Below are 23,471 nucleotides of genomic sequence, written 5' to 3'. Positions count from 1 at the left end.
CAATGCATCTTCAGCACTTAAAGGATCCTGAATATAAATCTATAGGAGATTACTGCAATGACAAACATGGAGCTTGTATGGCACATGTCCTGCCCCTCCCCATAAAAAGCCTATCTGGTTTAAAACAACCTATTCAGGAAACATTCAGTCAATCATGTTTCTGCACTGAGGCAAGTACAGTGTCGTGCACATGCGCAGTAGAAATATAGTGCTTTTAAAACCTTATTTTGAAGCAGAGTCACTACGTTTTTTAAAGCAGTTTTTCTTTGATTTGATTAGTCATTCTAAACTTGTTGGTCTTGTGTTCTGGTGATGTTTGAAATTGTGGTTATAGCTTTCCTCCTGTCATCTGAGATAGAAGCTGGGTCTTGTTAGAGTACAATAACTGCCTGTGGGTGTGACCAAGATGGCTAACAAGTGGCGAAACTTGCCAATGAATATTTTAAACAATAGCGCCATTACACCATGAAAATTGCCCAGGAATGGCTCGAGGAACACGACCAAGAGCCCCAGCCATTGACCCGGCCTCCAAATCCCCAGATCCCAATTTATTCAAGTATTCACAGGATGTGGCAGAAAAAGCGTGATCCATGGAGGCGTCACCCTGCAACCCAGGTCCCAAAGGATCTGATGTTCACGCCTCAGTGCCAGAAAATAAAGACCTAGGCAACCCAGAGGTCTCATGTCAATGGTTCAAGAGCTCAGAGCTGTTTTGGTGGGAAGGGGGGGACTGAGGCAACAATCTACAGGCTGTTTGCAGTGTTGTGACACCTTTTCAGGGTAATTTCATCGACATTTCATTGCATTTCTTAGAAAACTTTGTTGATCTGTTAAGGAAGGTCATGAGGTATGACTGGAAGCTTAGACAAACCAAGTGAGTGGTCGTTGTTCTAAGAATTTGTCACATTGGCTTCTCTGCAGTGACATACAATAGATATACTTTAATGACCTGCATTGTAAGTTGTTGTCCTTATCTGAAAACAGTGCCTATCTGTTAGTTCTTCTGCCTGAGCTAGAGAGAGCTACGATACTTCCATTCAAACACAGTGGTGTCCACATTACATTTAGTGCCACTGCATCGTCTGCAGTCACATCATCAAGGAATATCAAGCTCCCCTACACACTAGTGATGGTTTAAGCATGTGCAGGCACACACTATCAGCTCGACATATATTGTGTAATCCAAAGACCCAGTAATGTCCATTACCAGATGAAATCAGTGGGGGGTGACATCAGGTTGCCAGTGACATAATGAAGCCACCATTGTTACATAACTGACTAATCCTTCCCGTAGCTGTATATGCGCCAGATAGCACAGCAGCAGAGATTACATACTAGCTTACACACATACCGTTCCCATATCATCAAACTCCAGTTGGACTTGTTTTAACTGTTGACTCCTCAGTACAGGAAATAAGATAATAATTTAATTTAGATGGAAGGCTATTGTGTGCTAAGGGACGAAATGAAAATGTAATATTCTGCGCGTCAGATAATGAAACTGAAAAGTGGGATCCTTACCCTTGGGAAATTTCATATTTATTACAGAAATGCACTAACACATGGGCAAGCAATCCCACATAATTAAAAAACAGAAAGGTGTGTGCGTATTTAGATATTTATATGTGTGTGTCTGACAGTCCAAAAGGAGGAAGCGACGACAATTAACATACAAACAGAATGCTCAGACATGCACTAAACAACTGGCAAACACACTCCGGTGCACATTTAGACCAAGACACACACTCACCATTAGGATATGGTGTCTCACATAGTGTGAGGAAGTCTACTATAGGATAATCCATCTCCAGCACAGCAGTACTCTTCCCATGCATTACTGTCAGACATGGCCGCCGGCCCACCGTGTCATAGGACAGACCACCGGACAAGATTATGAAGGGTTCCCTGGAACACACACACAAACATGGGAAAAAGACTAACGCACAGGGCTTTTCATATACTTGGCTTTTGCTTGAGAACGTATATTAAACACATTTAATTAATGCATATTCTTATACATTAAGCATTCTTGATGTTTAGTGTAACCAGCAGGGGACTAAGTGATAATATGGATTTGCATCAGGCTTTGGAATAAGTTAGCAGGAAAAAATAGTTAATCTGATTACAAAGGAACTTAAAAAACACTATTTTAATGTGGGTTTTTTTTTGCAGTAATTGTAGAGTGTGTTATGTTGTAGCTGATACTGTAAAACTAAAATCAACCATATGCTCTAAAGTTATCATTTATTATCTTTGTGTTCATTTAATGTATGTATATCTTTGTTGCTGGGGAACAATTTTCATGTTAGTTGAGCAACTTTTATGAGGCTTAGTTGGAAGAGTAACCAAAAGGGTGAAAAGGTTGAGGTCTGAAACCAACTAGAGAAGATGTTTACACCCCTAAAAGGCTTTTGTTCTTGGTAAGATGGACTCAGCATTTCTTACATGGTATGAAACACCTCAAAAAGGTTTAAATTTACAACCTATTTACAACTAGCCAATAGGAAAAGAGTTTGTGTTCACTATGAAAGCTGTTACATTTGTTAGAGAGGAGTGAGGTCTCTCCCCTCATGTAGAGTAAGCAATGATCTAATTTCATTCTCCATATTGTTAACATTAAGACATTTACCCAGCAGTGTGTTTGTTAACATATTCAAGGGTAGAACTCAGATGCGTAAAAATTTCCTCGAAAATACACACAAATAAATAAGAATAATAAAAGTTGAGTTGAAAAAACTGATGCAATGAAGAGTGGAGCTTCATACCTTCAACATTAACACACCTCTGACTTTATACTTAGATTATAAATAACAGCCTAATAGTTAAGTCAAGAGTCAGTACCATATGTTTTTGCATATTTTTCAACCTTACATAAGACTGACTTGTGGGTAGCTCCTTATCTAAGACTGCCTCTCCAACAGCTTTTAACTCAGGTAAATAACCTTGTTGTGCCTTTCATCACGGATGTGTACAAGTAAGCAAATTCATTCCAAAACGTGTGCATGCATGTAAGAGTATGAAAGAGAGGGGGAGAAAGAGGGAATGTACCCATTTCTGGTTGTTTTGTACTCCACTTTAAGAATGGGTTTACAAGGCTCTGGCTTCTTCCCATCCTTGGGCTGTTTTCCTAAAATAGAACAAACAGAAGTTACTTGAGTTTGCTACTTCACTCCTTCACCTCCTTTCTTCTCATTGTTCCTGTCATCTCATTTTTTTTCTCCGTTCCCCTCCCAGAAGCAGCACTTAAAATGCTGTGCTGAACGGTGGCCAGACAATAACAGAAGCCTATTCATCAGAGAGGAGAAAGACAAATGCAGGGGCAGGGACATGCAAAGTAAGGTGAGAGGATCATGGATGATTTACAGAGTCCATCTATTGAAACCTCGAGGAGACGTCTGCTTGAAGAAAATGTGCATATCCGTCACATGAATGCTTCTCTGTGCATATTTTTGAATGACAATGCACAGTGAGCAGCTGAAAATCGCTAAATTATACCCAGAGAGCCAATAAATGACCCCTATTGCAGGTTAGAAAAGACAGCTCTGTATGATAATAACACTTTTAATAACTATATCTAAATAACAGATATCTAAAAAGACAATTAAAGGAGAACTTATAAGCCTGACTTAAACCTGTCAAACGAATTTGCATAATTGACCATTAAATACCACACTAATTATGCATGCTGCAGTGGGAGAAACAACTAATTAAAAACCCTGTGTGGTGAAATCCTTTCTACACTCAAAACCAGCTTGAGAAGCTGGTTAGAAGTTGTCATTTTTTCTTCTTCTCTCTTTGATTTAATTCCATCCTTTGTTCCTCTTTCAGACTCCCTTCCTCTCTCTGTCCAGTTGCCGCTGTCACACTCTATTTCTTCTTGGCCTTCATCTGGGTGAATTGTCAAAGTACTCTGTGAGGTGAGTAGGCATGTGTGTGTGTGTGTGTGTGTGTGTGTGTGTGTGTGTGTGTGTGTGTGTGTGTGTGAGAGTGGGGGATGCAGGGGAGTATGGATTAAAATGCATCTTCAGAAGAGCAGACTCGCTTTCTGTGGGAAATAAACAGAGCGCCGGCAACTAAAGCATGCGGACGCAAAGTAAAGCAAACAGAGGCAGGACATGATTGAACTGACAATAATCCCTCTAACTGAAATGAGGAAACGGCAAGGGAGCCACATGCAGGGAGACTCTTGAGGGATGGCTGCACTGACAGAGGTTGCAGAGGGCTCTGCTAGCGAGTTTTGTACAGTAATATAAGACCTTGAAGAAACCGGACGAGGCAGAATCAGTGCTTCCTTTCAGAGAAAACTGACGCACATATCTCCATGTAGCACACCATACATAAAATCTAATGCCCACAAGTATTTTTAAAGGTGTCAGGTGTGTTCAGCTCCCCATTTTTTGTTTAAATCCTTCAATACAATAAAGCGTTTATTTGCAACTCCTTAGCACAAGTTACATTTCCGTTACAGTTTTTACGGATTTTACCAAAATAAGCAGTAAAAAAGTTAACATTGAACTGTGGAAAACTTTTTTCTTCTTCTCAGTTTTCTGGTCCAGTAAACATCTCACAACAATTTAGATTTATCTCACAACCCTTAGCAGGAGTCCTGACCCCGACACTGGATCCACTGACTCAGAAGTCTCTGCACTGCCCACAGGCAGCCGCTTTATCACAGAATATCAATACAAGCTGCATTATTTATGGGGCATTTCACAATCCAAATGCACTCACATGTGATCTGCTTTCATCATTGTGATATTATTCTCTCTGTGTTCAGGGGTTGAAATGGCAACTGTTTTGCAAAAAAGATCAAGCAGGGGATTATTACTTATCATTACCTTTGTGCCTAAATGGAGAATTTTTCCCCTTTTCCCATTAATGTGGCGACTGTGGCTCTATGCTAAGTTTGCACTCAACATCTCTGTTATAGAGATTATAGAGATTGGAGGAAAACAGCTTGTGAATGGCGTTTAGCGGGGCAATTAGCATGAGCTCCCTGCAGCTTTCAAAAAGAAAGCCGATTTGCACACGAGTAATTTTAAACATTTGTTTTCTCATCTGACCGAAGTTACACGCAAAAACTGGCTGCCTGAACAGACTTTTAACTGCATTAGAGATCTCCATCTGGGAATACAAGCCAACTGACCTAATCACCAGCGTATTCTTCTGTCCATACCGGCTTGTTTACAAATGTGAGGTTGATTTTAAATGTCTGTGAGGTAATGAGTGAGGCAGGCAGAGGAACATGACGTCCTGGAAAACAATGCATTTCAGGAAACTAGTGGTGTTCTTGCACTAGCTGTTCTTTCAAAAAGACAAGGATCTGTGGATGCCAGATTGGAAAAAATCTCCACATGTTCATGGTCTTTGGAACTACAGCGAAGAAGTCTACAACTTTGATTAAGATTGGTGTCATGGAGATGGTGTTGTACTACGACAAAATCAACTGAAAGAAAAGACCGAGACTGGTCAGACCGAACGTTAAGCTCTTCACAAGATGATACAATCAAATTTTCGTGTCTACTTTGAGACAAACTTGACAATAAATGTGTACAATGATTCAGATAGAAATCTGTCTTTGGAAAGCTGCAGGGAGCTCATGCTAATTGTCCTGCATTAAATGTTGTTTCCCAAAATCACTGCAACAGAGGCGAAGATGAGCACAAAGTTACCATGACACTTAGATGCTATTAACTGGAAATACACCAGAAATTCCCCTTTGAGTAGCAAATTAGGTTTATTTGGGATTCTATCATTGCAACAAGAAATGTCTTCAAAGATAAAATTTATGAAATATTATGTGCTAGTAGTATATCACTACTGTATACCAGTTTAAAACTGATTGGCCTTGAATTTCCAAAATAACAGAATACCACCTCAAGTATTGTATGATGAGAACATCATGCACCTTACTATGTTTGAAATCACTCCCAGTGTAATATACAGTTGTGAACAAAAGTTTACATACACTTGCAAAAAACATGCATCTCAAGAAAGTCCTGAATTTCCAGTGACTCCTATGACTCTGAATTTTCTATGATGAAATCATTACAACACAAAAACACAATCACGCATTTTGGTCCTTTTATAGATTCATTACAGGTCTGTTGAAAATACAACAAAATCTGCTGAGTCAAAAATATACACTACTGTTCAAAAGTTTAGGGTCACTTAGAAATGTCCTTATTTTAGAGAGAAAATCATTTTTTTTAACGAAGATATCATTAATCATAAATCCAGTCTAGACATTGTTAATGTGGTAAATGACTATTGTAGCTGGAAACAGCTGATTTTTAATGGAATATCTCCATAGAGGTACAGAGGAACATTTCCAGCAACCATCACTCCTGTGTTCTAATGCTACATTGTGTTAGCTAATGGTGTTGAAAGGCTAATTGATGATTAGAAAACCCTTGTGCAGTTATGTTAGCACATGGATAAAAGAGCGAGTTTTCATAGAAAACATGAAAGTGTTGGGGTGACCCCAAACTTTTAAATGGTAGTGTACATGGAGCAATTTGAACCAGTTTTGGTGATGTAGAAAGCTGTATTCGTCAAATTTTCTCAGTGGAACGACCTCTTAGATTCTCATGAGTGATTACGATTGACTACAGCTGCTGACTCTTATGAGACAAGACGTGTTTCAATGATTCCATCTTAGAAAATTAAGAGTTTTAGGAGTCAATGGAAACTCAAGACTGACATGATATACATGGGATTTACATGTGTATGTAATCTTTTGTATGTATCATTAACAAAGCAGTAAATGTGTGAATTAGGTAGTGATTTCTGACATAGCCTGTGTGTGTGTGTGCGTGCGTGCGTGCGTGCGTGCGTGCGTGCGTGCGTGTGTGTGTGTGTGTTTTCACCTCCTTACCGTGCGGTGTGATTGTCTGCATGGGCTTGCCCTGGCCTCTGATGTTCCATATGGTCAGAGTTCCATCTGAGTGACTGCAAATGAACTGCTTGCCCTCGTGATGCCAGGCAACTGAGTGGATAGCCTAAGAAATGACAAGTGGGAAGGCAGGGGAGGGAAACAGCGGTTCAGCGGAATGAAACATCATGTGCCACCATGTCCACTATGCCACAAGTTTGTTGCATTACCATAGCCATATGGTCTATAATGCTCATATGTATTTTAAAAGCTCGTGCCTTTGCACTCTTGCACAGATGGTTAAAGTGAGATAAAAGAGTTCCCTGACCCCAGAGCATTTCCTGTGCCACAAATGCATATATTAGAACAAACCCATTTGTTGAATATGGAGCAAAAAAAAGAAAAAGAAATGACACTAGGAAGGTCTTAGTAGCATTGTTATACATTTTCACGAAGATACAGAATTTGCTCGAGGAAATGGATGTGTCTTCAACATGCAAAGCAACTGAAACACAGCTGATAGCATTTTAGTGGAAAAGCCACTGATGCTAAAAGCTGGACGCTTGAGAGGTGACCTTTAGTGCGAGCTTCAAAACCCAGATGAGCGCACGGGTGAAAAAAACACATAAAGAACCAAACGTAGATACAGATCTCTGATACAGAGACAAGCTTACAGATAAAGAGAATAATAAGGAAAGACGGGCACAAATTAAAGAGACGGTGCCCCCTCTGTCCTCTCATCTTTCCCATCATCTGAACAATCCTGTGGCTTTTGTAAGGCCGTCTCATGGTGATTTATCTACTGACGAGAAAACACATAATGACCAAAGTAGGCCAGTAAAGGGCAGCGTTGCTTATTGATGCCCTTTTCATAGCTGATAATTAAAATCAGTGAACATTTTGATAATGGCAACGGCTTCAAAAGCAGCGTTGCAACATGAGATTTCAGCAAAACGTCCCACAAACCAAACGCTTTGTCAGGGAGAAGTTTTGTCTTCCAGACATGAATACAGGACTCTGACGTGATGTCTAGTATTGGATAGAGACTCTGAAAAATGTTCTTGTTGGTCATGCTTCATGAAGACACCTCCTCTCCACCTTGTACTGTTCCACATTTTGCTAAATTCTTCCTAAAACTCCCATTTCCTTGCCTCCCAATTGCTTCTTTTTGTCTCAGACTGTTCATCTGAAATGGATGATTGCCTCGCTGTCAATGCTGATGTGAGCACACGATCAGGTTAAGTCAATCTCTTCCAATTGCAGCAGCAATTTTTAAAGGTGTATACCAATTTTGCTTTCAGTGTGTCATTAATCATAAGCGGCGCTGCGTGTCAGGCTCGCTGAACATGCTGAGTTTTGAAGAAAATAGCTACATGAGATGGCATGGGGGATACTGAAGCGTCAGCTTGTACTCGTATGACACCAGCGATCCGCTCATCACAATAAACCCACTTTTATCTGTTCCATAGTAAATGCTCTCATATTTACATGCTTTGTGGGGTAATGAACCCTTGCTGTTAAAGTATGCCATCCTTTGCATCGTCTTGCCTTAGCCAGATCTCAAATCACACAGATGAAACCATTAAAAATGACTTTCTGGAGACTCGCAGGTCTCATTACTTTGGTTTCTCAATGGTATTCCGTCTGACTCATAGCTAAAGTTCTGAAATCTATAATGATTTTTTTTCAAGCACTCTTTGTCTGTGGAGATTCTTGATTTCCTGTTCATGAAGATTGTTTGCTCAGAAATAATTAGGCGCGATGAGTAATGGCCTCGGCGTTCTTTTGAAGCTGGCAGCAGTGGCGTAGGGGAAGTGGTGAGGACAGTGGGATGTAGCTGTCTAGAAGGAGAGATAGTCTGCCAGTGATTTTTAAAAATTATTTTATTGCCTTAAGTGATTCACCGGTGCGCAGTGAAAGGTAGTGTTAATGTGGTTATTTCCTGAATGAACAAACTTCAGATTCTGTAAAATGTTTAGCCTCCCACACCGTGGAAATGAAGTGCAATACAAAAGTTGTACTTGTAATAATATCAACAGGAAATATTCTTCTGGACTAACATTTTAGGTCTTGTTCCGATTGTGTTTATGTGCAGACAGACATTAATGAGCTGAGATACCAGTAGAAGATGTTTTTCTGTAAGCTGGGTGCAATTCACATTAAAAATCACTTCAAGAAAACACTAAATGCTAAAAATCATCTAAGTGCTATTAGAAAAGTCCCTCATTCTCCCATCTGTAGATGCTTTGACAGCAAGGCTTCTGTCAGCAGCATTGTGTGCTGTGACAGCCTCAATAGGCGACAAAGCACGGCGCTTAATTGGAAAATGAGCAGGGTAATTGAAACACATGGTGCTCATCAAATCAAACAATACCAATTAAAAAGGCTAATTCCATTATTTATTACATTAGGTCAGTTTTCACAGACTGGTCTTTGGGGGATGCCAGAATTCAGTCAAGACTTATTACAGTCACACAAGAGCCCCGCACATAGACACACACACATGTTCACGCCGAAGATGATGAACACACAACATGAGATAGGGAAGGAAAACAGAGAGACATTCAAGTATGCATATCACAGCACTGGTTAGAAGAGCTTCTGCCAGCATTGTGTCACACTGGGACACAGAACAACCCTGAAGTGTGACACACATACATCCACACACAGTAAGGTTTCCATCACTTCAGATGACAATACACTGATGTACATTCATTTCCTACTTACCGTAACACTATTCATAATTAATACTTGGGTAACACCAACCAACAACTTAACCTTAAACCAAGAGCTCACCTTACAGTTGAATAATCCAAGTTATGGGGACTTTGCTTTTTTTTTAATTTTGTTTTTTTTCCCCAAAATGGAGGTCAGTTCCCACAATGTGACTGTGTACAAAGATATTTTGTTCCCACAACACAGTGTAGGGCATGGATTAAAAAAAACAAAACAAACATTGAGCCAATCTAAAAAAAACAAGCATTTGACGGCAAAAATGTCAAGAGTGAAACCCACTGAGCAATACATTTTGAAATCCATTCTGCTTCTGTTGTTGTACTGCCGTCCCGATATAAACCCCAAATGCTCCAGTTAATTTTGATTTCCCAGTTTAGACACTTTTCTGCATTGAACAAAAACCAAAAAAAATGATGCATCATCATTGGTTATGACTGGATTAAGAAAAAGTTCTGTGAGTTATTAACTCACGGTACAACTGAGACTTTGGTCCTTAGTTTTAGATGTACAATATATCAGCAAACTGTTGGGAGATTGACTGTTGGAAGGAAGATTTTCATTTCACTTTTTATTTACTCCGCTCTGGGAAATGCAAAACTCCAGAAAATAAATAGAAGAAAAAAAATAATTCTCAATCAAGATATAATTCTATTTACACATTCCATTTGCTGAAAAGGAACAGGGAGAGGAAAATCCTGTTTGCCTGCCCCTCACTCGAAAGATAAATAACCCATGCACAATAATTCACCCTTAATCAAAGAAGTCCCTTACCTGACAACTTCATACAGTTGGTTTATTTGCTAGGTATACCTTTGTTTAACTGAAAGACATTTGCACAAGCCTTTAACACATTCTGAAGAGTTTGATGGTAAACAAAGAAGTACACATCTACTTAAAATGCATGCGGATGTTTACAATGAAATCTGCACCTATAGCCTTGTCATCTGTCTAAGAATGGAGTATTTTTGTAAGAGTTCTGGTTTTGGTTTGAGATAATCAGAAAAGTCAAAGCTGCCATGAGTCTTTGTGATGAGGCTACATGTAGAGTTTAGAGCTCCCATCATGTGTACATCAATTGTTTTACCTTGTTTACATGTTCATATGGTGTTTTAGGTTTATTTGAAGATATGAGTGAAACTGGTACTCAACACCAGCATTTCCACCTCGGTACTGCAGTATATTGCCAGCAATCAACCAGGGGGATTAGCTCAAATGGTAGAGCGCTCGCTTAGCATGCAAGCGGTAGCGGGATCGATGCCCGCATCCTCCAAAGGCCACTCTTTCTTGAAATTCCTCAAGGAGATAACTAAATGATCTATCTTTTGAGTCTTAAAACACAGATTCAGACGTCCAGGGTTTTATATGTAACAAATATAAGAAACCAATCCTGTCAGTTTGCATGATGTGGCTTGTCACTGTACAGGCTAGAGTAGTCTTACAGTGTTTGGCCAGAATCATGGGTGAGCTGGAGATGGCACTGACTTCACTGATCTACATAATTTCGAAGAAGTAATGGTGAAGAGTCACATTTAGGCCCATACTAATGTAGGAATGGATTGTTCACATGGACATAACTTTGATTTTGATCTATGGAGACCAATTTAGGGGTTTAATCAATGACCAGACAGGTATTGAAAGGATTGTTAGACAGGCACTGCAACTTCAGTCTAAATTGTGATTTACTTTGGGGATCCTCCAACTTTCATCTAGCATTTACAAATTCCATTCGCTGCTATTTGTAACCATCAGCCTTGGTGATTGAAGAAGCTGCATGCAAAGTTTAAAGCCACCGTCATGTGAAAATCAAGTTTCTTTTAACCCTGTTCACATGTTCATATGGTGTTTTTGATTTACTGGAGGACATATCAGAAGTGAAGATGGTACTCAAAACCAGCATTTCCAGTTCAGTATATTGCCACCAGTCAACCAGGGGGATTAGCTCAAATGGTAGAGCGCTCGCTTAGCATGCGAGAGGTAGCGGGATCGATGCCCGCATCCTCCAAAGACAACATTTCTTAAATTTCCCCAAGGGAATTAATCTTATGTGTAGCTTTCTAGTCTTAAAAACACAAATTCAAACTTCTATGGTTGTATACATAACAAATGTCAATAACAGTCCTGTCAGTTTGCATTGTGTGGCTTTCCGCATCACCATTCTTCTTCAGTCAGTTTACATGTAGTGCTCAAAATTACTCCAATATTACAACTTGGCATTATGCAGAGTAGAGTAATCTTACAGTGTTTTAGCAGAGTCTTGAGCTGGTGTGCTTGAGCTGCAGCAAGTAGTGGAGGAATGTCCAGAGGGACTTCATAGAATTGTACATTCTACAGAATCAATGGAAAAGACTTACATGTAAGCCATTTTAAGGTAGGAAGGGATTGTTTTCATGGATGTAACTTCAATGCTGATAAATGGAAACAAGTTTGGGGTTTATTCCATGACCATAGAGGGGGTTTTAGGCTCTCTAGACAGGCATCTAATTAGTGACTTACTTTGGTGAGCCTCTGAATTTCACTATGCATCACCACCAGCTGTGGTATATTAACAGCAATCAACCAGGGGGATTAGCTCAAATGGTAGAGCGCTTGCTTAGCATGCGAGAGGTAGCGGGATCGATACCCGCATCCTCCAAACACAACATTTCTTAAATTTCCCCAAGGGAATGAATCTTATGTCTAGCTTTCTAGTCTTAAAAACCCAGATTCAGACTACCAAGTTTTCATTCATAACAAATGTCGGTAACAATCTTGTCAGTTTGCATTGTGTGGCTTTCTGCATTGCCATTCTTCTTCAGAATCAGTTTCCAGTTTATACATGGTGCTCAATTACTCCAATTACTGTTTTCACGGATGTAACTTCAATATTGATAAATGGAAACAAGTTTGGGGCTTATTCCATGACCAGAGAGGGATTTTTAAGCTTTCTAGACAGGCATCTAAGGATTGATTTACTTTGGTGATCCTCTGACTTTCACTTATGCTTATTTAATCTGTGGAGGCAAAAAATATAGTTAATGAGATTTCTTATGTGACCATCAGAAAAAGATTTTGAAAATCAAATGCAGTACGCCAGTGATTCCATATTCTTTCAGGTTTTGCAGCTTTTCTTGTTAGTATTGATATCATTGATGACTGACTAATTGTTTAGCCATTGTTACGAATCAAAGTTTCCATGACGTGGTTTTTAATGCTGACTTTATGAGTGAATACCAAGAACATATTGTGTCCACACCACCTACGCCTTCCATCATAAAGCCCCGGTATGTTTATATCCCACGACACTCGCTCTTTAGTCAATTTAATTAGTGTCGGCTACAGCGCTGTCCACAACAGTAATATCAGAAACGTCACAGCGCAGTCATAACCACACGTCACTACTGATGCAGCACAGCAGCCCTTAAAGGACAGTCTGGGGCCAAATTAAACTTTGACTCTGAAAACCATTTGGATTTATTAGCTGGGAGAATTACCCCACCAAAGAACGGTTGTGTGCTGCAGACCCTTTTCTTGGAGTCCGTCAGTGCAAATCACAGTGAGCCAAATGAGGAGCACCTCCATTCCCCTATCCAATCTCCTCCTCGTCTCTGGAGAGGTGTATCTGTGAGGGTTTGGAGCGAGGAGATGAGCTCCTGTGGGAGATTCAGTACCACAGAGTGTAATGCCCAGGAGCAGTGGGAGGATATTAGCTTATCTGAGAGACAGAGCGAAGGCAGAGAGAGAACGAGCGAGCCAGCGAGCGAGAGCTCCCTACATACTGAACATACAAAATCCACTATCATTTTTATGTCTGAGACTCCGGGTATCTCTGAGCGCTTACAGCACCGCCGACAAGGTGAGCCCCAGCATGAGGGTTACGATAATCTCATTATCTTAAACAGGCAGTTTAGCTCTATGTCTAAGTACCACCGACGCCGCTGTATGACCATGTACATGCTGACTGTGTGTATGTGTGTGTCAGCATCAATTCAGTTGGCTTAAGCCTCAATGACAAGTTTATGAATGAGAGCTCCCATTCACAGACATATTCAATTTCCCACTAAGGCTCTAATCGTGTACTGTGGGAGGTCAGACTGTAATCAGATTGAGCAGAAACACATACATTAGTTATTAATGGGCTCATATGCAGAATGTGACATTTATATTAGCAATAAAACAATTGGAATTTGGCATCCATGTAGGAAACGTTGGGGAAGTGATGCAGCAGATGCAAATGCCAGCTGAAAAAGATGCAAATTGTGCATTATGAGAGGAAATCTTGATTTCATCTGGATACTACAGTACTGCTAAATTATCAAGACAAAGCTGAGGCCACATGCTGGGTCTAGATAGGAAACTTTGCACACTCTCTCTGAAGACATGAACACGTGGTGCTCTACTGTATAAATCATAGCATTGTTAAAATATGCATTTCACAAACTGTTCTTCTTTGTAAGTGACACAGCTGATGGGGAAAACATCTCTTCTTAAGCTGTAACTGCGTCGCTACCCAGAGAGACAATGCTGTGGAGCAAGTCTGAAGCATTTTAGGCATTTGGATTCCTATTCATCACCTGGTACCATCAGGATGGAGTCCGGTTGAAGCCAAATTAATTCGGGAGCACATAAAAATTCTCCATATCAGCTTATTTTCAGACTTTCTGAAGAAGAAACAAACATGTTTTGCTACCCAGCTACAGGAGGTTGGACAGCAAAAATCTAGTTTGTGAGTCCAGTTAAAATTGGCTGGAACACTCTTCACTGCTAAAGCAAACTTTGGCTTCCTCTACATGGAAAAAAAAAAACACCAATTAGAGCTGCTATTTCTTATAAAGACAAACCCGCCTTCCTCTACTTCACTGAAGTGAAGCAGGAAGTAAAAAGACTTATTCCTTCCCTGTCAGCACTCTCTTTTAGTACCGTCATCAGGTTTAAAACAAAAAGAGCAAAGAAGCTCGCTTTCAGGAAGGTGTGTGCATGTACAGTATGTGTGTATGAGATCTGCATAGACATGCTTCACTCACAATCCTTGCCATCTGTCGTAACACATCTCAAACTCAAGCAGTGACACACACACACACGTGCACGACTGTATACACTTCAGTTCATGAATATGTGATTTAATTCCCAGTTTCTGTACAGAAAAAAAGACACTGTAGATCACAATTCGGAGGAATGACTGCAAGCTGTTAGAGAAGAAAAGAAAACCGGGGAGATTTGCCTACCTCATCATAAGTGTAGCGATAGTCTGCCTTCTTTGATTTCAGATCCCACAGGACCACGATCCCAGACTCAAATCCAATTATAAGCTGGAGAGGGAGAGCGACAGGCAGTCAGTGAGATAGGTAGGAGAGATGACAGACAGGGGAGAGAATAGACCTCATGATGGGCAGAAAAAGAAGTAATACATTTGACATGACGCACTGCATGAAAGGAAGGCAGGCTGTAAGCAGACTACAGTGGCTCAGGCAGAAACCTGTCTGCCTGGTTCACATGCGATGATAACACAAAACACAAGAAGGGTTGCAGATAAAGAACTTAGGGCTTTTATTTTAAAAAATTATTATTCTGACAAGTTATTTATAGAAAAAAGCACTCTCAGAGTCAGTCTCAGTACTTTCAAATTCAAATATGTGTCACATTATGTATGCAATAGGAATAAACAACACAATCTTTACAGTATGTGTCTTTCATGGGACAGTGAAGCAGCACGGGGTAGACATAGACACACACTACAGTGTATACAAAAGTTGCATCAAGTGCATTATATATAAGAATTTTTATCTTCTTTGTCAGTGGCATCACTTAACCCTTAGATGCAGATGTGATTAGACCCTACACTCTTCCATAAGTGGGTCAAAAATGATCCATATCAGAATCAGTGTGTTCTTATGCCATTGTTTTTGTCATTTTGGTTATGAATAATCATTTGTATCATTGTTTGTGCTATATTTTTGTCCATTCAAGAATGATTTCATGTTTGAAATATGTTTATTGATGATTGAAAATGAAGAATATTACACAGAACAGCAATAGAAGAATGTCAACATCCATTTTGTTGATGTTTTTCCACTTTTCCTCCAGCTGTTGCTGCTCTCCCTCCCTCCAAGTTTGTGCACGTCATCACTTCTTCTTTGATATTACCAGTGACAAAGAGCTTGGTGCAGTAATACAAATATTGCAATGTCTTTGAAACTATTAAAGGTAACTTAAAAATTTTCATGGAATGATATAAAAAAAAAACATGTTTTTTGAGAAATAGCTGGAATATGAAATGACAAAAGCTTTTCATCACAAAGATATTACAAGAAAACGAAAACTACTGCAGTAAATGAGGAAAATAGTTGTGTTTGTACTTGTATCCCATCTGCTCTGTATATAACCTACAGTTCAGCTGAAAAGTCCCTAAATTTTTGTCATGTGACTGTTGATCACAGCTAATAGCTTCACAGTTGTGTCAAGATGCACAAAATTTTCAGATTTTTATGAAATCTGGTTAATGCAAACATCTGCAAAAATTGTGCTTATGGAAAAAGTTTCAGGGACCATGTAGAATAAAGCGATTTCGGATTAAATACCACAATTTTTTGCTGAGATGTGGTTTAGCTTTCTGACAAACAGGTTTAGGGATTGCCGCGAGTGAAAATCCATTGATTCTTTATGTTTTTTACAGTTTCTGACCCTGATACGTGACGTTATTTTGCCATTATTTTTAAAAAAAGCTAATATACCTTTCAAACCCATTAGCAGGTTTTGGTGTTCAGAGGGTTAAATAGTGCCCTGCTTACATTCATGCTTGCTTGCAGTCTTACTCTTGACTACCTTTGCTGTTTCTTGGTTTGATCCCACTGTTGACTGATGGTCAGTGGAGCGGGAATGTGTTTCATGTTCATAACTGTATGTCTGAGTGCATCTGTTTGTGGATGTGTGCCACATAGCTCCATAGGTGTAGCAGTGGTCAAAAACATCCCAAGTTATGTTAACATTGGACTAAGTGAAGTAACATCATTCTGCAGATGAATTTGCTGTGAATGGCTGAAATAAGTTGATGTAGATACTGATCCAAACGTATAGTCTAAATGTGTTCATATCCACATCCTTGTGTGTGTGTGTGTGTGTGTGTGTGTGTGTGTGTGTGTGTGTGTGTGTGTGTGTGTGTGTGTTGTGAAAAACGTAGCTCTTTACCTTTCCCTCGTCCATGGGGTTATCACTTATGTGGACGACTGGTCCTGGGTGAGCCTTGGAGGACCTTACAAAAGAGACAAAAACAGGGTAAAATACAGTGTTTTACTCTGAATCCTTACATATTGTTCATATTTTATGCCTTCACGGTATGGTCTGGGTCAGTTTTGATCATGCCATTTGAAAGTGGCATGAACATTTTGGAACTGTTGGAATTTATGATATAACCATGCTTAACCATTGCAACCATTAAATGCTGTACTCACCGCTATATCATAATAAATCCTAATTATCAATAATAATTAAACATTTACCACTTGGAGCACAAAACATTAGATAATAGAATGCTTATTATGGACTAGTCTCTGCATTCAAAGCAGTGGTAGGAAGCTTTACATCTGTGAAACTAACCTTCTTCATCGGAGGGGCTGTAATCAGTGGTAGATCTAAAATTCATCTCAACAGATACAGGTCAAATTGATCCAAAACAGCTTCACAGTACAAAAATTTGTAGCTCCTGTACAAAAGCCTACCCTATTAACCTTATTTCAACTGCTTACACTACTGTTCAAAAGTTTGGGGTCACTTAGAGATGTCTTTATTTTTGAAAGAAAGGAAGGTTTTTTCAATGAAGATAACATTAAGTGAATGATAAATCCAGTCTAGACATTGTTAATGTGGTAAATGACTATTGTAGCTGGAAACAGCTGATTTTTAATGGAATATCTACATAGAGGTACAGAGGAACATTTCCAGCAACCATCACTCCTGTGTTCTAATGCTACATTGTGTTAGCTAATGGTGTTGAAAGGCTCATTGATGATTAGAAAACCCTTGTGCAATTATGTTAGCACATGAATAAAAGTATGAGTTTTCATGGAAAACACGAAAATGCCTGGGTGACTCCAAACTTTTGAACGGTAGTGTATAAAATTTTATTTTCATTTTTGTGTATTTTGTGTCACTTTAGGAAAAGTCATCAGATTTCAGGCTAAAAGAATGACGTTCAGGGTGTTTTTACAGCTGTCAAATGACAAAACAGGCCAACTTTGACCCAAACAGTATGTAACGGTTGATCCAGTACCTCACGAGGTCTCAGTATAGTTCACTAGCACCATATAGTGACGTATTGAGAGGGTTAAGGTGCAGAGCAAGTGTCTTTGAACCTGTGGAAGAGGTCTGCTGGGAGGAAAGCGCTGCCAATCACTCCAAGGCTCTAAAAGGCGACTCAAAGACATGAGCTCACTGAGGGTTGTGATGAATGGCTCTGTCAGGCCAGGCAGTCGTCCCCAGCGGCCATGTGTCCGTGCACGCGCTTGTCGGTGTGTGCGTCCATTTGCATGTCGGCGGAGAAGACAGGGGGAAAATGCTCGACTTCGCTGTCGTCTCCTCGGCCCCTCCTGTCTGTGCTTTATCCTCCAGACAGTCTTATGTCAAATCTCCTCTCTGTGTGCCACGTGGCAGCAGAATGTAAGCAACCTGCCTTGCCTTAAAGAGATGATGTCGGCCGAGGAATGCCGGGGAAGGTCACCGCTGCAAAAACAGTGACTGCTAAGAGCCTGAAACGTAACCCCATCTCCACGAAGCAAGGACAGGGATGCCTGACAAGGAACAGCAGAGCAAAGGAGCCACAACCAAATGTAAGTAGTGCAAAAACGAGGGGAGAGAGTGTTTTATTCATCCTATAATCTGACATCTAACTATAAAAAGATGCATTTTTCGGTCAGAACATGATTTTGGACGGAAATCAATTAGCAAGGGATGAATGTTGGCGCTGTTTGTTCAGTTTAGCTAAGCATACCTGCACGAATCTATGAATAAGAGCAAAGATCGAAAGACGGGAAGGATGTAAGAGAATGTGTAGTTGTGTGCATGCGTATGTGTGTGTTAGAAGGTAGCAGTTAGTGGGCAGGCAGGCAGTCAGTCAGTTGTCTCTATATTTAGCCTGTTAGTGCTGGAGCCTTATTACCTAAGCTCTGCTGCAGCCGGAGCTGTTGATTTATCTAATCCCCCTTCGCTGCCTGTCTCTCAGCTAGCAGCCGTCCACACACACATTTGCATGTCAGCGCAATTAAGACACATCTTAACACCTACCCCCTTCGTAAACAATACCCTTAGTGCCAAAATGCACGATTACTCTCAAAATGCAACTTAATTGCTGAACCCCCCTGTCCCATGTGGTGTCTTTTACCATGTTTAAGTGCTTTAATGTACAAGAAATCTGCTTAGCTAAAAGCTGTTATTAACCAGTAAATAAGTCAGACATGAACATGTTTACAAAGTCCACAAACACACGCTCCGGTTTGAAGATAAAGGAATCACCATGGCAACAGAGGCAGGATGGGCAGAGTGCAGACAGGCTCCCAAAAAAAAAAAAAAAAAAAAAAAAAGAAAACATCCATAAGCTGATTTCACACATGCACTGCAAGAGCTGAACTTATCTCGACGTTACCTGGAGGAGCCGTGTGTGAGAATGCAGATGTCCGAATCAGTCGGACCGGACATTAAAATGTAACTGAGCCAGTGTGGGAATAGAACAGGTCATTGTCTGGGGAATTCATAGCGAGCAATGATAATGATGATAACATTTCTATCATGTGGCTGGCAGAAGACCCTAAGCATCACGAATAAGGGCCCTTTTACACAAAGATATCAGCGGAAATGTCTACCTGGAAGAGTTTTGGGAACTTCTGTCGATACGGGCCACCACCAACATGGGTAAATTCAAGGACTTGGTTGTCTCTGACCAAATTAAAAACAAAGTAATTGACCGCAACCTACGATTAACCTGCTTTCTGCGTGTTCTACTCAGGCAGCACCTCTTACCTAAACCAAACAGAGTATTTCTAGTAGTGAGATCCTATTTGACACAGACCAGCTCCTGTTGTGTGCTACATGTGTGAAAGAGCAACTTCAAACAATAAGCTAATTCTCCAGACATTGTCTGCAGTTCAAATGAGAAAATATACTCTGCCATAAACACACAAACAATGATGAGATGTTTTATTGTGTATACATACCACTAAAAATACTACTGTATTTGCGCCTCTGTATGCTTGTTGTTCCTATCGTCTCTTCCACAGTTGACACGGTCTTGTTTTTCAGCTACAGATTCCTCTTTAACACACTCAGAGTTAAAATAAATACTCCATAGCACATATAATGCTCATTAGGGACATCATAAAATCTTGAAAATCTTCACCCCTTGGTACCTTCAGTTCAGTCAATCATCTCTTATCAACCTTTACGGCACCAAATCCTTCTTTGCGCAGCAATTCCTTCAGTGCATTAGAGAAAATTGGCCATTATTGTATGTACGCAGTACAAGCACACATGAAAAGACCTGAGTGCACACACACACACACACACACACACACACACACACACACATCATACAGCAATTGTCTTGGGCTGCGTGTGCGACACAGAGGGGAACTTTAAGCAATAGGAAAGGTAACACATCATTAAACTGGAAAACATCTCTCCAGTCTAGACACACCCACATTTCCTGCTTAACACAAAATAATACATGAACTGTGTTTCTTATGCATTGTCTGTCTGTTTTCTCTCTGATCTTTACCCTCACCCCAAAAGGTCGAAGCAGATTGCTGCTCAACCTGTGCCTGGTTCTGCTGAAGGGTTCTTGCCTGTAAAAAGTGGAGTTTTTTCGTCCCAACATTACCAAAGCACTTGTAAATCCAAGAAATCCTTGGATTTCTTTTGTTTTTCTCTACAATTTTGTACTATGTTAAGTGCCTTGAGATGATGTATGATGTGAATTGGTGTTATATAAATAAAATTTCAGGTTCAGTTGAAATTAAATTGAAGAAATGAATGACTTCTGATATTACGTAAGTGAATAAATGCTCATATAATAATTCAGCGTGCCTGTTAGAAAGCTTCACTGCATACACAGACAAACACTGACAGACGCACATGCTCAGTGAAGCCCTGAACATCTGGTGTCATCACAGGTGACAACCTCTGAGGCAGCAGAGATGCAGTCACCATGACAGTGCCTCTGCAGCAACATGGCTTTTGAACAGCCCGTTTGTAGGCCGCCCACGCTGTGGCCTCGTGACACCCCAGCAGACTGGAGATGTGTGTGTTAACACTGAAATCATGTACGATTCTTCATACAATTATATGATTGCTATGACTTATATTTCCTGTCCCAGGTGACATAGCTGACGAACCATATCAATCCTAAATGAGTGTAGAAAACCTTCATACTAAATCCTAAAGCTGAACCCGTAGCATTTGGCTGTATCTCCTCTCTTACAGTTGAATGACAGCCCCGTTATCAGCTATCAGTCATGATGCGCATCTTGTTTTGTTGTTAAAATTGTATGCAAAAACTGCAAAAGCAACAGGAGCAACCATGAAGTTACATCTATTGCAATCTATTGCAATGTTTGAGAAATACGCTTCTTGGAATGACTTAAATGAGAAGATTTATACCATTCCTCTATATTTAAATGTATTTATTATGTCTTAATTGCATTGACAGCCTGGAAAGTACCAGAAGACACATGTAGATGAAAAGAAGGAGATGGGGAGGGGAAAAAATATCATAAGAGTCAAATGTGAAGCCACAGCTCCTAGCAGATTAGTTTAGCTGAGCATAAAGATTGGAAAAAGTTGGGGATAGCTAGCCTGTCCTGATTCACCCAGCATCCTAAAATATAATGGCATAATCCCTTATAAAATTGCAAAATGCTCTTTTCAACAAAGTTGTTTTTTTTTTTTTTATGTTCGGACAGAAGCAGGCTAGCTGTTTCCCCTGCTTCCTGTCTTTATGCTAGGCTATGCTACATGTCTTCTTTATATTAAAATGACAGATATGCAACACAGTAAATAATACTGTTTTCAAAAATGGTGGATTGGTCCTTCAAATGTTTGCTTAGCTATTCAGGCTTTGTTTTTTGCTGAAGCAAACAGGTGAAACATGCAACAGTCTGCAAATACATCTAATGACCTGAACAAAATGATATGAATCAGTTAGAACTGCTGCGATTAGTTGACATGATAAATTATGTCAATGCTGAAAATCCATCAACATCAATATTTTAAGCACTTGCATGTTTTTTCCTCCCCTCTAAAATGGTTCAGTTCATTGTAACATATATATCACTGTTACTGCGGCGTAATTTAGTCATTTTTGGCTCCAGCAGTACAGATTTAGAAAACAGCGGCTCTTGCAGAATCTGACTTAGTTGTACTAGAAGCTAATTAGGATCAGTGTAAAAGTTTCCAAAGAGCCATTGCTTCGAAAGCATTGGAATTTTTCAAATTATCCTCAAATATTGGTGATTTGTGCACTGCAAAGTTTGGATGACATACAACAGCAGCATTAGTAATGCAATGCACGACCGCCTGAAGCAAAAACACACAGGCAATATTCTAAAAGATGCTCTGCCAGAAAAGGCAAAACCACCAACAGTTTTTTTTTTGTATTCTGTAGTTGGGAAAGGTTTTAATTATCTTTTGTCCTTGTGGCTGGTAAAAACACTCATAAAGCTCAAAAATAAAGTGAACTTAAATGAAGTAGTCATTTTTTGGAGGAAAAGTAACCTCTTGGATTAATCAACAGCAAACTGATTTATGATTTTGTCCCATGGATAAAGGTAACTACACCTGGAGCCTCAAACCCTGGAACTGGTGTGAATGGTTGTGAGGATATTGGACGCTGTGATGCTTTAATAGCGCACTGTGGTACCAGCTGAGGACCTCACTCATGAATAAAAACCGAGCATGCAGCAAGCAGAGGCATACAAAAAATCAACCAAGTATTTACAATCGCTTCGGGGTCCTGAGTGGGCGAGCCGGAGAAAATGAAAGTGGACGGAACAGGAGACGCCTCGGGTCAACATGTTCCCATGAACTATGAACTATGTGTCATAGTAAGCTGTTAACATTTGCCACTCCTGTCCCACTTCTCCCTGAGTCTCTGTACCCAGTGACCCTTTAGCCGAATCAAATCAAACACACGCACAAAGACACTGCAGGATACATGAATATAAACATTCCTGCATATACTGCGCAGTGCATACATGCAGAAAGAATGTACATCATGTGAACCAATGCAGATTCACATGTGGCCTTAATGCAATGGCCTTAATAGCTATAGGGCAGACTGAACTATAGTGCCATGCAGTTGGTGTAGGATGTGTGTTTGTCTAATAGTCTAGTACAGTAGCTTGGGAACAGAGGTGTGAGTCATGCAAATACACAGAGCACTGGGCCAGGCCAGGCCAGGCCAGGCCAGGCCCGAGGCCACTGGCACAGCAACTGCAGCTTTTCTTCAAATAGCAGGGCCCGAGGGATGATGACCCCCAGCACACACAAAGAACACACTTAGCCTCATTACAGCAGCCATAGTAGAACAGAGGTGTACTGGGAAGGACTTGAAATAGATGTAATTTGTTCAATAACATTTTGTGTAGGTGACAATAGTATGAACGCACATGGTCTAGTTTGGAGTTCAGGTCAGGAAACAGTGGAAAAAAATCCTCATTAGAGATTCCAAGAGCCCAAAGCAACGTATTCCAATTGGAATTGCTTTGGTTGTAATAATGCAGCAATAAAGCAGCAAATTCTCTCACATTAGAGAAGAAATGGCTGACATAAGCACTTAATCGGATCTAAAAAATGTTGCTGTTGAGTGATATTTATCGCTGAACAGCAGTAATTTAGATAAAGT

General features: G+C 40.1%; 1 protein-coding gene and 2 non-coding genes across 5 annotated transcripts in view; 2 read left to right on the top strand and 1 right to left on the bottom strand.

Moving 5' to 3' along the window:
• stxbp5a (syntaxin binding protein 5a (tomosyn)) overlaps positions 1-23,471 on the bottom strand; it is a 109,164-nt gene that overhangs the window by 25,724 nt on the left and 59,969 nt on the right. For all 3 annotated transcript variants that reach the window (XM_055015872.1, XM_055015873.1, XM_023272404.3), the window contains exons 6-10: positions 16,772-16,835; positions 14,812-14,895; positions 6,878-7,001; positions 3,049-3,127; positions 1,751-1,905 (exon numbers count right to left, since the gene is read on the bottom strand). In XM_055015872.1, the coding sequence (XP_054871847.1) occupies positions 1,751-1,905; positions 3,049-3,127; positions 6,878-7,001; positions 14,812-14,895; positions 16,772-16,835 (506 nt within the window). The remainder of the gene's footprint in view (positions 1-1,750; positions 1,906-3,048; positions 3,128-6,877; positions 7,002-14,811; positions 14,896-16,771; positions 16,836-23,471) is intronic.
• Positions 11,540-11,612, top strand: trnaa-agc (transfer RNA alanine (anticodon AGC)). The gene has a single exon. It is a non-coding gene; the product is annotated as a tRNA-Ala (tRNA).
• Positions 12,170-12,242, top strand: trnaa-agc (transfer RNA alanine (anticodon AGC)). The gene has a single exon. It is a non-coding gene; the product is annotated as a tRNA-Ala (tRNA).

This window comes from Amphiprion ocellaris, chromosome 12, assembly GCF_022539595.1.
Source record: "Amphiprion ocellaris isolate individual 3 ecotype Okinawa chromosome 12, ASM2253959v1, whole genome shotgun sequence".
NCBI classification, from domain to species: domain Eukaryota; kingdom Metazoa; phylum Chordata; class Actinopteri; family Pomacentridae; genus Amphiprion; species Amphiprion ocellaris.
The sequence above is the reverse complement of the archived record's forward strand: the minus strand, read 5'-3'. Positions and strand labels throughout refer to the sequence as shown.